This window comes from Octopus bimaculoides, chromosome 9, assembly GCF_046866305.1.
Source record: "Octopus bimaculoides isolate indiv1 chromosome 9, ASM4686630v1, whole genome shotgun sequence".
NCBI classification, from domain to species: domain Eukaryota; kingdom Metazoa; phylum Mollusca; class Cephalopoda; order Octopoda; family Octopodidae; genus Octopus; species Octopus bimaculoides.
This window is the reverse complement of record NC_142936.1, coordinates 29,643,163-29,660,164: the sequence shown is the minus strand read 5'-3', so window position 1 is coordinate 29,660,164 and position 17,002 is coordinate 29,643,163. Positions and strand designations below refer to the sequence as shown.

The following is a 17,002-nucleotide window of genomic DNA, read 5'->3' as shown; positions in this document are numbered from 1 at the left end:
TGCCCTTTTCTGCATATTCCGCATAAGTTTTTTTTTTTCCCCTGGCATTTGGCAGTAGAAGAATCCAGTCTTCTTTCCAAATTGCTAAAACTCATTATTGCTAAGTTTAATTTGAAGTCTCTCGGGTTTTGCATCCATATCTGGAATTTCTTTCCTAAATCTTTTACTAGTTCAGCAAGAAGAACTAGTTAATCAATGGAGATGCTACATTGATAAACTAGGATCCCTACCTGCATGTTAATTTCATTTTAAAACTTAATGCTGACTCTCATTTTACTGCCTGCACCTCTGTACATAACTTGTACAGATCTCCCTCCAACCATTTATTTCCATCTAAATCTATTTTTGAAGATAAATTCGTCATTATTTAATACACATGGAACATGCTGGTGGTCGGAATGTTTCACAGAATCCAGTAAGTTCAAGGATTGCATTGTGCTCCACTGTCTACTTTGGTATAGTTTTTATGGTTAGGTACCCTTTCTAATTCTGACCACTTTACAACATGTACTGGGTGCTTTTTTGAGGTCACCATGGAGCTTGTAAGACTGAACCCAGGAAGTGGTAGGGTTTATCCTTAGGAAGGTAGGGTTAAAATATGAGAGAGGTGAGAAGGAAGAACAAGTTTTTTTTGTAGAGGAGTTACATGGCTACATACATTTAGAAGAGAAGGATCAGGTGCAGCTGAAAAGATATAGTGTTGATGTAGATGGTTCCTCAAGGTACAAAATAAAAAGTAGTGCATAGGGATAGAGAAACTTGGAGAAGTGTAGACAGGTAAAGGGTTGCAAAAATATGTGAGGGAGCAAGACATAAGGCAATGGGAGAGAGGAGGCTGGCAACAATTGTAAAGATTGAGTGAGTTTGAAGAGCAGATGTAGGGAATTGTGGATAAAGTGTGGGGGGATGAATTGGGCAAAGTAGATGGCCCTTAAGGTAAACTTACCAAAAGCAAAGGTTTTAGTAAGTAGAGAAGACAGGACCCTGGTAGCCTCAGAGAACAAGTAGGTATAAACTCCATATACTGTATGTAATTTAAGCTATAGACACATGAGAGATGCAGTGGAATCATAGGCAGACTAGCAGAGGACATAAGTGTCTTATGTCATAAGGCACTGGAGGAGTACATACTATGAACTATCGACACACTGGAAATAGACTCTCTTGAATGTCTGAGTGGCTCACTAGAAGTAGTTGATAGCCTTTTTACATAGGTGACATAATTAGCAAGGGAGTTGATTGCTCAAAAACTTGGAAACAGTTTTGCCATACACTCAACTGAGTCACTATATAGTTTCTGGTGGCCTCATTTGTATAACATTGCTAAAATTACCTCCCTAACATTAAGCTTTTCTAGAACAAAATATATTTCAACGATGATTAATTTTTGACACAGTTTGCAGAGTTGCGGTAAGACTCACACTGGGCTAGTACTCACATATCAGGGTTGGTGCTGCTACTACACCCACCAATATATAGACCAAATGCAGAAAAAGGATCCCGATTGATTGAAAAAATTAAATCAACAACAGGCTTTGGTCAACATCATAGCTCACTGACACGGTCTGTCTTTTTTCCCTCATAAACTATTGTAGCTATAAAAATCTTTACAATAATACCTTATGTCCCACTAAAATAGCAAAGTACATAGTACCACGATCGAAGGTACACACCGACATCATTGAAACTCAACGGACATAGATGTTACTTCTCTCATCCACCTAATATTGAAGTACAAGTTTGGGCCACCCTCAATCAGGAACGGTGGCAGTCTATACAGTGTTGACCCACCCTCAGCCTTGATAACAGCCTGCACTCTCACAGGCATACTTTCAATCAAGTGGTTGAATGTTTCCTAGGGAATGGCAGCCCATTCTTCGTGGAGTGCTGAAATGAGCAAGAGTATTGATGTGGGTTGGTGTGGTCCAGCATGGAGTTGGTGTTCCAAAACATCTCAGAGATCATCATCATCATCATCATCATCATCGTTTAATGTCCGCTTTCCATGCTAGCATGGGTTGGATGATTTGACTGAGGACTGGTGAAACCAGATGGCAACACCAGGCTCCAATCTAATTTGACAGAGTTTCTACAGCTGGATGCCCTTCCTAACACCAACCACTCAGAGAGTGTAGTGGGTGCTTTTACGTGTCACCCGCACGAAAATGGCCACGCTCGAAATGGTGTCTTTTATGTGCCACCCGCACAAGAGCCAGTCCAGGAGCACTGGCAACGATCTCGCTCGAAAACCCTACAAGGCCAGTCAGGCGGTACTGGCAACGGTCACGCTCAGGATGGTACATCTTATGTGCCACCCGCACAAGAGCCAGTCCAGGGGCCCTGGCAACGATCTCACTTGGCTTGCCGGGTCTTCTCACGCACAGCACATTTCCAAAGGTCTCGGTCAGTAGTCATCGCCTCGGTGAGGCCCAATGTTCGAAGGTCTTGCCTCACCACCTCAGCCCAGGTCTTCCTGGGCCTACCTCTTCCATGGGTTCCCTCAACTGTTAGGCTGTGGCAATTTTTCACGCAGCTATCCTCATTCATTCTCACCACATGTCCAAACCAGCGCAATCGTCTCTCTTGCACACCACTACTGATGCTTCTTATGTTCAGCTTTTCTCTCAAGATACTTACATTCTGACAGGTATGCACATTTACATTACACATCCAGCGGAGCATACTGGCTTCATTCCTTGCGAGCTTACGCATGTCCTCAGCAGTCACAGCCCATGTTTCACTGCCATGTAGCATGGCTGTTCGTACACATGCGTCATACAGTCTGCCTTTTACTCTGAGTGAGAGTCCCTTTGTCGCCAGCAGAGGTAAGAGCTCTCTAAACTTGGCCCAGGCTATTCTTATTCTAGCAGTTACATTTTCAGCGCACCCACCCCCACTACTAACTTGGTCGCCCAGATAGCGGAAGCTATCGACTACCTCTAGTTTTTCACCCTGGAATGAGATAGAAGTTGTTTCCTGTTTGTTTACAGTCTTTATTGCACCTGAACATCTGCCAAATACAAAAACTAACTTCGTAGTTAATCTGCCTTTGATATTGCTGCACCTCTTATGTGTCCATAGCTTGCACCGGGTACATCTTATAGAGTTACTACCTACTCCTTTACTGCATACTGAGCAGGGCCATCTACCTGAAGGGGTTTGTGTTTTATCTACCTTCCTACTTATTAGGATTTTGGTTTTTGCTAGGTTGACTCTAAGGCCCTTCGATTCTAGTCCTTGCTTCCACACCTTAAACTTCTCCTCTAGTTCTGATAGTGACTGCGCAATTAGTGCAAGGTCATCAGCATAGAGGAGCTCCCAGGGGCAACCTGTCTTGAATTCCTCTGTGATCGCCTGGAGGACTATGATAAATAGGAGGGGGCTGAGGACGGAACCTTGGTGGACCCCTACCTCTACCCAGAATTCATTACTGTACTCATTTCCAACCCTCACCTTACTGACAGCATCTCTGTACATGGCTCGCACAGCTCTCACTAACCATTCTTCTATCCCAAGTTTCCTCATTGACCACCAGATAAGGGATCGGGGGACCCTGTCAAAGGCTTTCTCCATGTCAACGAAGGCCAGGTACAGAGGTTTATCCTTGGCTAGATATTTCTCCTGCAGCTGTCTTACTAGAAATATGGCATCAGTGGTGCTTTTACCTGGCACGAACCCAAACTGCATCTCATCTAAATTGATTCGCTCCCTAATTAGTTGGGCTATGACCCTCTCCGTAACTATTCAATGGAATTTAAATCAGGACTCTGCACAGGCCTGTCCATTAATGGGATGCTGTCATCAAACCCTTACAATCCCTGCAGTATGGGACAGGTGCTTGATTGTGTTGAAAGACCCAGTGGTCATCCCTGAAATGGTCTTCAATGATAGGCAACATGAAAGTGGTTAAAATGTCTTTGTAAACTTGTGCTGTGACAGTGCCACATAAAGCAACAAGAGTTCCAAGTCCCCTCCAGGAGAAACACAACCACACCATGACCCCACCACTGCTGTATTCCACAGTCAGCACTATACAGGCTTGTACATAACGTTCACCAGGCATTCACTACACCCACACCCTACCATCAGATTGCCACATTGTGCACCATGATTCATCACTCCACACAACGGTTTTCTGCTGTTCTATAGTCCAGTTTTGATGCTTTTTACACCATGCGAAGCGGCATTGGACATTTGTCTGTGTCATACGTGGCTTATGGGCAGCTGCTCTTCCATGGAGACCAAGTTTCTGCACTTTGCACCAAACAGTCACGGTGCTTGGAGTAGATCCTGCTGCAGTTTGTGTGATGGTGATGAAGGGTGATAGACAATTATGCTGTATGATCCTCTTCAACACTCGATGGTCTCTAGAGGTTAACATGGGAGGTCAGCTCAAATACTTTAGGGTTGTACACGTCCTTTTATGTTTCCACTTCATTATTACATTGTAAATTGTAGATGTAGGAATGTTCAGGAGGATGGAAATCTTGTGCATAGGATTATTAGACAAGTGGCACCTGACCACCTGACCATGTTGAAAGTCTGTTGGTTCTGCAGAGCATCCCATTCTGCTGCCTAGTGGTGTCTGTTGGCTGCTGAGATCGCTGATCATGTGTTCCGCATGGTAAATGGTAGTACTGTGGTGCCCTCTGTGATCTACTGTGTTGCCCCCTATGATAAACACATTTTGTGGTGTCTCCGGAAGCTGAATTATTAAATCATCATGTTGGATTATGGTATTAATTTATATTATGTGGCTATTTCTAATGCTGTTGTACTGTCATATAGATCAATTCATTGCCCATTTATCTCTGTGATAAAATGATGATGATGATAATGGTAATTATGATAAAAGAAAGATACTGGCTCTGTTTCAATTGCATTTAAATTGTTATATTTACATTTAAATTGAAATATTTCTATTGCTGTTTGAAGCTGAAACAAATGTGTCAGAATCTAATTTTACAAAGTCTTTATGTATTCTTGATCAGAAAAAAACAATACAAATTCTGTAGGCTCAGGTCAACCGTTATTAAATAACTATGACCAATCTGTCTTCTGTAAATCCAACTACATATTTGAATGACAATTTGCCTGTTATTTCTGATAGGTCAAGGAAGGATATATATGTTCTCTTGTTAGTTTGTGAGGAAATACATTTAGGTCATTTAAGTTTTTTTATAAATGGCAAAACTCTGAGATTTACATTTTATGGGATCATAAGACAATACTTTTTCTTCATTTATCAGAATTTGCATTTAGCTATACATTCTTAGAGTTCAGAAAGTATAAAAGGTATATTTCATTGCTCTGTTGTCTTTATTACCTTGTACACATAAGCAAAAGCATGGTATTGTCATCACTTGTCTTCGTCTGTTTGTGTGTTTGCAAAATTACTTGAAAATGGCTGAGCAGATTTTCACCAAATTTGGCACAAATACTCATTGGGTGAGTGGCTCAAAATGATGAACATTTGGTTTGATTATCTTTCAAGAAAGCAAAAAAAAAAAAAATTCTTTTTAATTTTAACTTACAAATTTCTTGATAAGCAAGTGGTCACATTATTTTGTTCACCTTCTTTTTCATATGAATCGACCCTCGTCTGTGTGTGTATAGAACATGGTGTACCTATGTTGGTACATACATACATACATAAATGTGCGATTGAGTGTGTGTGTGTGTGCGTGTGTGCGCATACAGTGATAGATTTGAGGGTTTTGTTTATTTATGAGCTGCTTTCTTATTTTCAGCAGAGTATAAATACCTATAATGGTGATACTTAAAAAAAATTTTTTTTTTAATTGAACTTAGAAATTTCCTCATAAACAAGTGGTCATATTATTTTGTTTACTTTCTTTTTTTCATATGAATCAACCCTCATCTGCATGTATATAGATCATGGTGTACCTTTGCATGTAGACAAGTGTGGGTACATACGTACATAGATATGCAACTCTGTGTATGTGTACAGTGATGGATTTGATGGTTTTATTTATTTACGAGTTGCTTTCTTTTAATTTTGCCGGAGTATAAATATCTATAATGGATTTATAAATAAATCAGTTCAGTTAAAAAGCTTGGGTAAACAACGCATTGTAAGCCACCCTATAATTTTTGAAAAAATTTATCTGTGCACAGGGTATGTATCACCCCCTCCAATCCCTTTTTTTTTCATTTTGGTTTGTTTTTTTTTGACAATGATTATTGAATTCTTTTGTGTGCAAATATTTGAATTTGTTTTTGTATCTGGTTTGCAAAATTCGTTATGTAAATTTGTATGTTGAAACAAATTTTGTTGTGTCTGGGGAGTGTCATACTGCTTTTATATCTAACACACTCACCGGTTCAATTTCTACTCATTATTTATATTTTTTCTTTTCCAAAATTGTTATTGTTTTGGCAACCTTGTCGATGGATGTTGACTCTGTCCATTATCCATTGACAAGGTTGCAAGAGCAATGAAAATTTTGGAAAAGAAAGATATAAATAATGAGTGGAAATTAAACTGGTGAGTGTGTTAGATATTAATGGCTCTCCCCTGACATAACAAAATTTTTAATGATTGCAAGACATTGGAAAATGTTTTGTCTTTCAAGACTCTTAATTTTACCTTTTAAATTATTTATGTTTTCTCTTATTTTCCAGGTAAGTCATTTAAGTATGGAGAAAATTTTTAATTATCCTTGGATGTTATTTTTTAATAAGATAGGTAAGATTTATACTCATTTAATTTTCATTTAATTTATATTGCATTTGGTTTCTACTGGGTTTCCAGTCAATGGTTCATTGCATATTCAGTAGTGAGAGTGACAGGAGAGTATCTGTAACTCTGTAAAACAAATATTACAAACACATTATTTCCAATTGATGGATGTTTGTCCTCATCTTGTTTGTTCCTGGGTTCTCATTCCTAAAGTATTTTTCGATATTATTATTATTATTCAGGTCACTGCCTGGAATCGAACTCAGAATCTTGGGGTTAGTAGCCTGCGCTCTTAACCACTACACCATATGCCCAGGTTAGAAATTTCTCCAAGACACCTGATGAAGGCTGGAGGGTATATCAGCTGAAATGTTGTGTTAACAACAAACAAGATGAGGACAAATATCCGTCAATTGTAAATAATGTATATAATTCCTCATCTCTTATATATAGAACTGAGATATTACAAGGGATTGCATTTGTATGGTAGCATTTTTGCACTTTTCATTACCCATGTTTATATCTTTCACTTAAAGATCCAGCCAACACAAATTTTACAATGCTCATGCTTTCATACACACACACGCATTACAGTCTTTTTCACTGTTTCTCTATTTACCAAATCCTGCTCACAAAACCTGACTGTTACGAAATGTTACACAGTAGGATTGAACTCAGAACTAGGTGGTTATGAAGCAAACTTCTCAGTTATCCGTACCTGCATTGATATATTTCTTTATTTCCTCAGGTTCTTGATGTATGTAAATAGATTCAGGTACAACATAACCCAATATTTTAGTCAACACTGTCATCATGTTTGTTTTTAAATTATTGCATAAGTAGGAATCTTAATAATGTCATATTGGGCAAAGCCATGCCAAAAACATTTTGTTGTATGTTTTATATTTCTGTTGTGTCACCCTTTCTCCAATGATTGGCTGATTTTCTTAGCTTTTTCTTAAATTTGAATTGACTGCCTACTTTCACAGAAAATGGTGTTTGTCTTTTTCCCTTCATTTTTTTTTTGCAAATGCCAGTATTCACAAATCATTTCCTTCAATAATAGAACCACTCTGTCTCTCTCCCTCTCCCCCTTCTCTCTCTCTCTCACACACATACACACATACATTGAATTTATACTTATCTTTCTTAGGTTTAGCCATGACATGTCAGGAAATCAGATTTGTGAATTATAACCAGAATTGAATATTTTTAATGCATCTACTATACATAATCATAAAATAAACTTGTTTTCATTTCATGGAATTTTTGTTGCCAATGACTAACAAAATTAGTGACACATTTTAAGGGCATTTTATTTTTCAACCTAAAAATATGAGAATAAAACATTATACTGACTGTAAAATTTACTATAAAGAAATTAAATTTATTAACCTAATAAATACATGCAAACGTGTGTATGTTTGTAAGTGTTTATGACCTTATAATAATCCTGTCTGTTGGTAACACTTTCATGTAATTAGAGAAGAGGAAGGAGGGAGAAAAACAGGGAGAGAGAAGCATTCATGACAATAGAGGGAATGTAATTGTAACCTTCATGTGATTAGTTGAAGGGAAAGAGAGGAGAAAGAAAAAGAAGTGAAGAAAAGAGGATAAGGCAAAGAGGGAGAGAGAGAGGGACCGTGGTGGTGGTGATTATATAGTGAAAAGTGTATTTTTTTAAAAATTGAACCAAGTTTTTTTATATCACCTATCAATTAATGCATGTGCATAAGTGCAATTCCGTGAAATATTCAAGCTTATTTACATGGCAGATCTATGCCATGTAAATGGAAAAATAAGAATGAAAATTTATCTTATGAGTGCAGTGTATTAAGTCTATAAAATTGTGCATAAAGTATATAAAGTGCATTAAATAGTCATTGTATTCCAATTTCTTTAACTTTTCAATGAGTAGCAGACAAGCGGCTATCTTTCCATACAGACACAACACAGGCTAAGCTTTTGGGTTTTTTAGATAAAATTTTCAAAAATAACACTAGGTTTACCATTATTTCCATAGAATATTCACAGATCCTGCAAGTTAAGTATTAATGAATACACATCTATTTCAACTAATTATTAACCATTTATTTTTTTGTTTTTGTTTTTTATTTTTTACTTCTTTCATTCATTAGACTGTGGCCATGCCTTGATGAATTTTTTTTTTAATCAAATATACCAATCCCACTACTTATATTTTTAAAGCCTAGTATTTATTCTGTCAATCTCTTTTTCCGAAGTGCTAAGTTATGGGGACATAAACACACCAGCACTAGTTGTCAAGTGGTGTAGGGGGACAAGCATAGTGACAAAGACACACAGATATATTTATATTATACGTAGGTGTAGGAGTGGGTGTGTGGTAAGTAGCTTGCTTACGAACCACATGGTTCCGGGTTCAGTCCCACTGCGTGGCACCTTGGGCAAATGTCTTCTACTATAGCCTCGGGCCAACCAAAGCCTTGTGAGTGGATTTGGTAGACGGAAACTGAAAGAAGCCCGTCGTATATATATATATATATATGTGTGTGTGTGTGTGTTAATGTTTCTGTGTTTGTCCCCCACCCCCAACATCGCTTGACAACCAATGCTAGTGTGTTTACGTCCCCATAACTTAACAGTTCAGCAAAAGAGACTGATAGAATAAGTACTAGGCTTACAAAGCATAAGTCCTGGGGTCGATTTGCTCGACTAAAGACGGTGCTCCAGCATGGCCACTGAAACAAGTAAAAGAGTATATACTATATAACAGATTACTTTCAGTTTTCATCTACCAAAAGCACTCACAAGGCTTTGATCTGCCCAAGGCTATAGTAGAAGACACTTGTTCAAGGTGCAGTGGAACTGAATCCAGGATCATGTGGATGGGAAGCAAACTTCTTACCACACAGCCAACAATCAAATATTGTTATGCTTCTAAGAAACTTTGTTGTTATTGCTATATTAGCAATCAGCAAGAGGGATTTGTCTGGCTTCTAAATAATGCCTTGCTATAAAATGTTTCATAGCAATTATACTTGTTGATCGAGGAACCAGCTGTGTCACATATGTAGTCATGCTGCTGCAATAAATTCTCACTGTCCTTTCTTTTAAAAGTGTGTTAACCAACCAAATTCAGGCTCATTTATTATTTATTGATCTCAACTGAAACAACTTTATTTTCATAGCATCTCTCTCAAATGCTGGCATATATGTCTCAGATTCTTCCATATCTAACGAGTTAGATAAGTAGCTTCAGTACCTAAAAGTTGCTCAACCTACTACAAATTGAAGTTACATGTTCCTTAAATTGCACACCCATACCATCATAGAAAAGGGGAAGAGGACATGTGGTAGAATGCAGTTGTAAATATGCAATGCCAGACAACAAGGGGGGGGGGAATGGAATGTATATGATTGGAATATCTATGATCATAAGTCAACTTAATCATAACATCAGCAACAGCTAAAGTGAACTCCAGAGACATCAGTTCTATGTGAAATAATAAGTGATGTTTGGAATAGAAAGTTACCATTAATTTACTTTTGTAATTGAAATATATGAAATATGAATTAAAATGAGGCTTTTTGTTTTGTTTTTTTTCCTGGTATTATGTACTGCTTCAATAAAATGTTTCTACATATGTGAACTTTATATGTAACAACTGTGTCAATTGGCTGTTCACTCTGTCTGCCTCTCTTCATCTCTTTATATATATATATATATATGCATATGCTAATTTATGTGAGGTATCTCATAAACTTCCAACATTGTTTTATTGTTTTTTGTACTACAGCATAAATACACACACTTCGTGGCACATTTTTGAGTTAAGCAAGTGCTAAGTGGTGGTGGTGGCAGTGGCAAGGAAGAGGAGTAGCAGTGTAAATGGTTCAATAAGGGATGTGATTGCAAATTTTCTGAAAAAGAGTTTTTTGTGTATGCATGTGCAGAAAATCATTTCTTCAGCATTGCTGTTATGTTATTAGGGTTTTTAGACTCCCTTTTGTTTTATTCCTAGCAGCAGCAGCAATTATTAATTTTCCTCCGAGATTTCATTCTATTCCAGTAAGAGGTGGATTCTACGAGACTTTTATTACTCCACAAAGCATTATTTCACTACTTTTCTCAGATGATTCATGTGAAAAGTGGAGATTCCAGCTTTCATACAAGGCGATATCAAAACTTTCCCAGACTAGTTTTGTAGTATGCCAACAGATGACAGCATATGGTTGCTTGCCATTTAGCCCTGATACTGAAATCACTAGCATCTAACTTATGTTGTAGGGTACCTTGTTCACCTGATAGAGTTTTGACATTTATAAACAGCCATGTTGCCTGTTTCCTGGTGAGAATGTAATCAATCTGACTAGTGTAGATGAACAAGTGACTGACAGGTTTCCTGAAGTTAGTATTACAGACCATTAGATCATTTGCATCACAGAACGCCAGCAGTCTAGTTCCCTCCTCATTGCGGGAACCAAATCTGTTACCACATAAAAAGCACCATTTGAGTGTGGTCGATGCCAGTACCACCTGACTGGCTTTTATGCTGGTGGCATGTAAAAGCACCCACTACACTCTTGGAGTGGTAGGCATTAGGAAGGGCATCCAGCTGTAGAAACTCCGCCAGACCAGATTGGAGCCTGGTGCAGCCTTCTGGCTTGCTAGTCCTCAGTCAAACCGTCCGGCCCATGCCAGCATGGAAAGCGGATGTTAAACAATGATGATGATGATATATATATATATACACACACACACATATATACATATATATATATATGTATATGTATATGTATTTTCATGGATATATATATATATGTTCCCAGTTGGGAGAACATCAGTTGAAAAATATGGCCATTATAATCTTTTAAACACACGCACACAGAACGGGATTTATATTATAGATAGGAATATATATATATATATATATATATATACACATACACATAGATACATGTCATCATCATCATCATCATCATCATCATCATCATCGTTTAACGTCTGCTTTCCATGCTAGCATGGGTTGGACAATTTGACTGAGGACTGGTGAACCAGATGGCTACACCAGACTCCAATCTTATTTGGCAGAGTTTCTACAGCTGGATGCCCTTCCTAATGCCGAACCACTCCGGGAGTGTAGTGGGTGTTTTACATGCCACTGGCACGATGGCCAGTCAGGCAGTACTGGCAACGGCCACGCTCAAAATGGTGTATTTTATGTGCCACCTGCACAGGAGCCAGTCCAGCGGCACTGGCAACGATCTCACTTGAATGTCTTTACACGTGCCACTGGCACAAGTGTCAGGAAGGCGACGCTGGGCACAGGTGCCAGTTGTCGAATTTAGTTCGATTTCGATTTCACTTGCCTCAACAGGTCTTCGCAAGTGGAGTTTAGTGTCCAATGAAGAAGGGTACGCATAAGTGGGCTGGCTACACCCGTGGCAGAGGCCTTGGATTTAGGTCTCACTTGGCTTGCCGGGTCTTCTCATGCACAGCATATTTCCAAAGGCCTCGGTCAGAAGTCATCGCCTCTGTGAGGCCAAATGTTTGAATGTCGTGCCTCACCACCTCATCCCAGGTCTTCCTGGGCCTACCTCTTCCACAGGTTCACTCAACTGCTAGAATGTGGCACTTTTTCACACAACTATCCTCATCCATTCTCGCCACATGACCATACCAGCGCAATCGTCTCTCTTGCACACCACAACTGATGCTTCTTAGGTTCAACTTTTCTTGCAAGGTACTTACACTCTGTCTAGTATGCACACTGACATTACGCATCCATCAGAGCATACTGGCTTCATTCTTTGTGAGCCTACGCATGTCCTCAGCAGTCATGGTCCATGTTTCACTGCCATGTAGCATGGCTGTTCGTACACATGCGTCATACAGTCTGCCTTTTACTCTGAGTGAGAGGCTCCTTGTCACCAGCAGAGGTAAGAGCTCTCGTAACTTTTCCCAGGCTATTCTTATTCTAGCAGCTAGACTTTCAGTGCACCCTCCCCCACTACTAACTTGGTCATCCAGATAGCGGAAACTATCAACTAAGTCTAGTTTTTCTTCCTGGAATGTGGCCAAAGTTCTTTTCTGCACATTTTCAGTGTTTATTGCTCCTGAACATCTGCCACATACAAAAATTAACTTCCTAGTTAACCTTCCTTTGATATTGCTGCAACTCTTATGTGTCCATAGCTTGCACTGCGTACATCTTATAGAGTTTGTACCTACGCCTTTTCTACAGATTGAGCAGGGCATCTGCCTGAAGGGATTTGTGGTTTGTCTGCCTTCCTACTTATTAAGACTTTGGTTTTTGCCAGATTGACTTTAAGGCCCTTCGAATCTAGACCTTGCTTCCGCACCTGAAACTTTGTCTCTAGTTCTGATAGTGACTCAGCAATTAGTGCAAGGTCATCAGCATAGAGGAGCTCCCAAGGGCATCCTGTCTTGAATTCCTGTGTTATCGCCTGGAGGACTATGATAAATAGGAGGGGGCTGAGGACTGAACCTTGGTGGACCCCTACCTCTACCGAGAATTCTTTACTGTAGTCATTGCCAACCCTCACCTTACTGACAGTGTCTCTGTACATGGCTCGCACAGCTCTCACTAACCATTCTTCTATCTCTAGTTTCCTCATTGACCACCAGATAAGGGATCGGGGGACCCTGTCAAAGGCTTTCTCCATGTCAACGAAGGCCAGGTACAGAGGTTTACCTTTGGCTAGGTATTTCTCCTGCAGCTGTCTTATCAGAAATATAGCATCAGTGGTGCTTTTTCCTAGCACAAACCCAAACTGCATCTCATCTAAACTGACTCTCTCCCTAATTAGTTGGGCTTTGGTCCCTATGTTGGAAGGAAGCTATAGGATTAGCATAGCAATTCTTACATATGGTTTCACATTAGGAATCTTGCAAAACAAATGAATATGTATGTCTATATTCAATTTTGCTAAAACAAAATATTGTTATGTCTCAGGTCCATATGTTCCAATGCAATGGTAAAAGAAATGCAATTAAGACACTGACATTTATTCGATATGACTACCTCTATCTCAAATTACAGTCTTAAGTCAAAGTGCAAATGCTTCACATATAGCATGCAGCCCATTCCTGGCACAGTTTTGCCTTCAGAGCATTGAGCAAAGCATGAGGAGTATTCAAGACCCTTGTCTCTAAAATAGACCAATCAGAAAAATCCAACAACTTGAGATTGGAGCTCTTTGAGGGTTATACATCTTTTCCTATGAACGATAATGTTTTTCTGAATCCACTGTTGTGTCTGTTTGGAGCTATGAGATAGTGCTGAGTCCTGCTGGAGGCTCCCAAGTTGTGCCTTGAAAATGCTCATTTATCTATAGAAGCAGATGAGTTTCTAGAATGTCGCTAATTTATCTCTGGGTGTTAATTTTAGCACCCAAGGACACAAAAATGAGGGGAGACCTTCCAGTGGCTGTTACAGCTGCCCAAACCATAATTGACTGTGGATTTTAACGTCGATTTACGAGTCTACCCCAGAGTCAGTCATTCTGGCTGTTTACTACGAGTCAGTCATTCTGGCTGTTTACTATCTGTTCAATGTCAAATTTCTTTACATCAGTTAACATGAAGTTGGGCAGCGTGCCTTCAGCAATCTGACACAGGACAAGACAACTTCTCTCCCGTCTCATGGCCTTATAAACTTGCATGTGCTCATGACGACAGATCATCTTGTAGGGGCGAGTCCTGAGATCCTCTTCTGGCACTCAATACATCAATGTTCGGCTTATTCTTGCTGTGGTAGCCAGTTTTCTGACAACAATGAGGATTTCATAGTATCTTTTGATAAGCTGAGGTGTCTGCACACTTCTTTTTCAGCCACATCCAGGTTGATCAGCAGTCGAACACATCTCTTGAAATTTCTTGACATTTTTCTAAACTGTTGTTCAGTTAATACATCTATAGCTGTATTACTTTCACCTCCTTTGCGGGTGGGTTATGATTATATATAGTCATTACTTAAGTTATAAATCTGAATTTATTTAGTCTGAAACAAAAAGAAGATAGGCTAAGCTTTTATAATGATGTATAATTTTCATATCTTATCACATTTGACAGTTATTAAAGCCCAAAACTTCAGTTGCCTTAATTTCGGGACAACCTGTATATGTATGTGTGTGTGTGTATATATATATATATATATATATATATATATATATATATATATATATATATGTGTGTGTGTATGTATAGATGTCCGTGTGCATATACATACATATATATGATTACACACCTGAATGTGTATGACTTGAACATGTAATCATGACATGAAAATATATCATTTCCATATGTAATTCTGTGACCTTAGAATGCTTTGCAACCAGCCTGAAAATTCTGGATTTATATTTATTTTATATGATAATAATGATTATTCTATTCCAATTTCTCTGAAATTAATGTGCTCTATATGGAGAAAACTGAAATGCACACTAGGCTTGAATTGCCTATGTAATCAGCCAAATCAAGAAACCTATTGTATCAGCTCTGATATCTAAGCATAGATAATTTTGTATCCACTTGAAAAGAATTGCAATTGGCTCATTGTGTTTAGTTTTATTCAAAAGTATTCAAATAAAACAATATATTTCATTTGTTTCTTCCACAGCAGAGGTTTAACTTATTAGATAAAGTAGTGATTTAAAAAAAATTATCGCTGTTGTTATATAACTGAGATAATATAATAAAATAAGTAAATGTTGTTCAAGAAATGATTATATTTCTGTATTTTTTAAAAAATTTGTTTTTTATACCTCATTAGACTAAAACCATGTAAACAAGTTTTGATTTCATGAATCTACTAAGTTATACTGATAACTACTTAAATACCAGTGTTGTACTGTGCAATTCAGAAAATACAACTGAGTGAATCATTTTAAGATGTATCCAAAGCCTTTATCTGGGTTCCCCCACCTCTCTCTCTCTTGCTAGCTAGCTAGCTCTCACAGGTGGAAACAAAATATGCAGATAAAATTCTTGATTCCTTTTTTACCTGTTTTTCTTGCATACATTAACCTGCACCAGCTGCATTTATCTCATCTGCCTAACACAGTCTCTACGTGTTTTGGATGGATTAACAAATGAAAAATTTCAATATTTAGTGTTCCTAATTGATGCCATATTGCATATAGAGGGAAAAATACTTGTGTAATGTCAGGTCACTCTCAAGTGCAACTGGTAACATGTAGCCCATACAACCTGTCTCATGTTTGGGTCATCAGTGACTAAACCAGCAACCCCAAGCCAGAGTCATCAGCCATCCAATGATGTGTATATAGGAGTTAGTCTCAAGGGTCAAAGCAAAATCATGGGTCGCAGCATGGCAGATTTGAAGTTACATTTATTGATCTTCATTCAACATATCTTCATTTTGGCAAAACTACATGACACAGTCTCAACAGAAGAACCTCTTCAGCCAATGGTCAGTGTAGGGTCAACCAATCCAATTGGCAGATAACTGCCAGTTGATAGAACTGGTAATTCCTCAACTCACTTTAGTTACTTAGAAACACCAAGAAGTTCTGAACATAACAGTGTCATCAATTGAAGTTGGATGACTAGTAAATAATGTGTACTATTTTATAGTAAACATAAAACAGTATTTCCTATTACTGTGTAATACTAAGTAGGTTTTGGGGTTGACATAGTAATTAAAATCTGTGAATTCCCCTATAGGAGGAGGAGAGTGTATACATAGTAGTTGGTACCAGCTTCAATGCCACCCATGAATGTATTTGTTTGTAAGATATTAAATAAATGATTTCCTCCATTTTGACTCCAGTTCTTCAAATCTCTGCATGTATCATCATTATTTATCATCATCATCATCATTTAACGTCCGCTTTCCATGCTAGCATGGGTTGGACGATTTGACTGGGGACTGGCAAAGCGGATGGCTATGCCAGACTCCAATCTGATCTGGCAGAGTTTCTACAGCTGGATGCCCTTCCTAACATCAACCACTTCGAGAGTGTAGTGTATGTGTATGTAAAATGTCACTATATAAATGTTCTTTAGTCAGTCCAAACTGTCGTGAGTTCTGTCCTTCTTTGAGCCCTTCTTTATGTACTGTATCATGTTTTGTTTGGTGATTCTATTTTCATTATCTAAATAAGTAGATTTGAGGTTGATATGTTTGAAGCAGGGAGGGAGGAAGTATTTTCCTGGTAATTTTTCACTTTTTGTTACCATATTTCTTTTGAAATATGTCTTTGTTTCAATTCATTCTGAAAATTTGAAAACATCTGTCATTAATTAGCTGGTGTTTGGCACAAAAATTAAGA

The 17,002-nt window shown here is 38.3% G+C and overlaps 1 protein-coding gene across 13 annotated transcripts in view; it reads left to right on the top strand.

Moving 5' to 3' along the window:
- LOC106869710 (phosphatase and actin regulator 2) overlaps positions 1-17,002 on the top strand; it is a 372,706-nt gene that overhangs the window by 148,340 nt on the left and 207,364 nt on the right. For 7 of the 13 annotated variants that reach the window (XM_089358129.1, XM_052970519.2, XM_089358123.1 and 4 more), the window contains one exon: positions 6,646-6,709. The exons of the other annotated variants lie outside the window; for them this stretch is intronic. In XM_089358129.1, the coding sequence (XP_089214255.1) occupies positions 6,646-6,709 (64 nt within the window). The remainder of the gene's footprint in view (positions 1-6,645; positions 6,710-17,002) is intronic. 13 annotated transcript variants of the gene reach the window in all.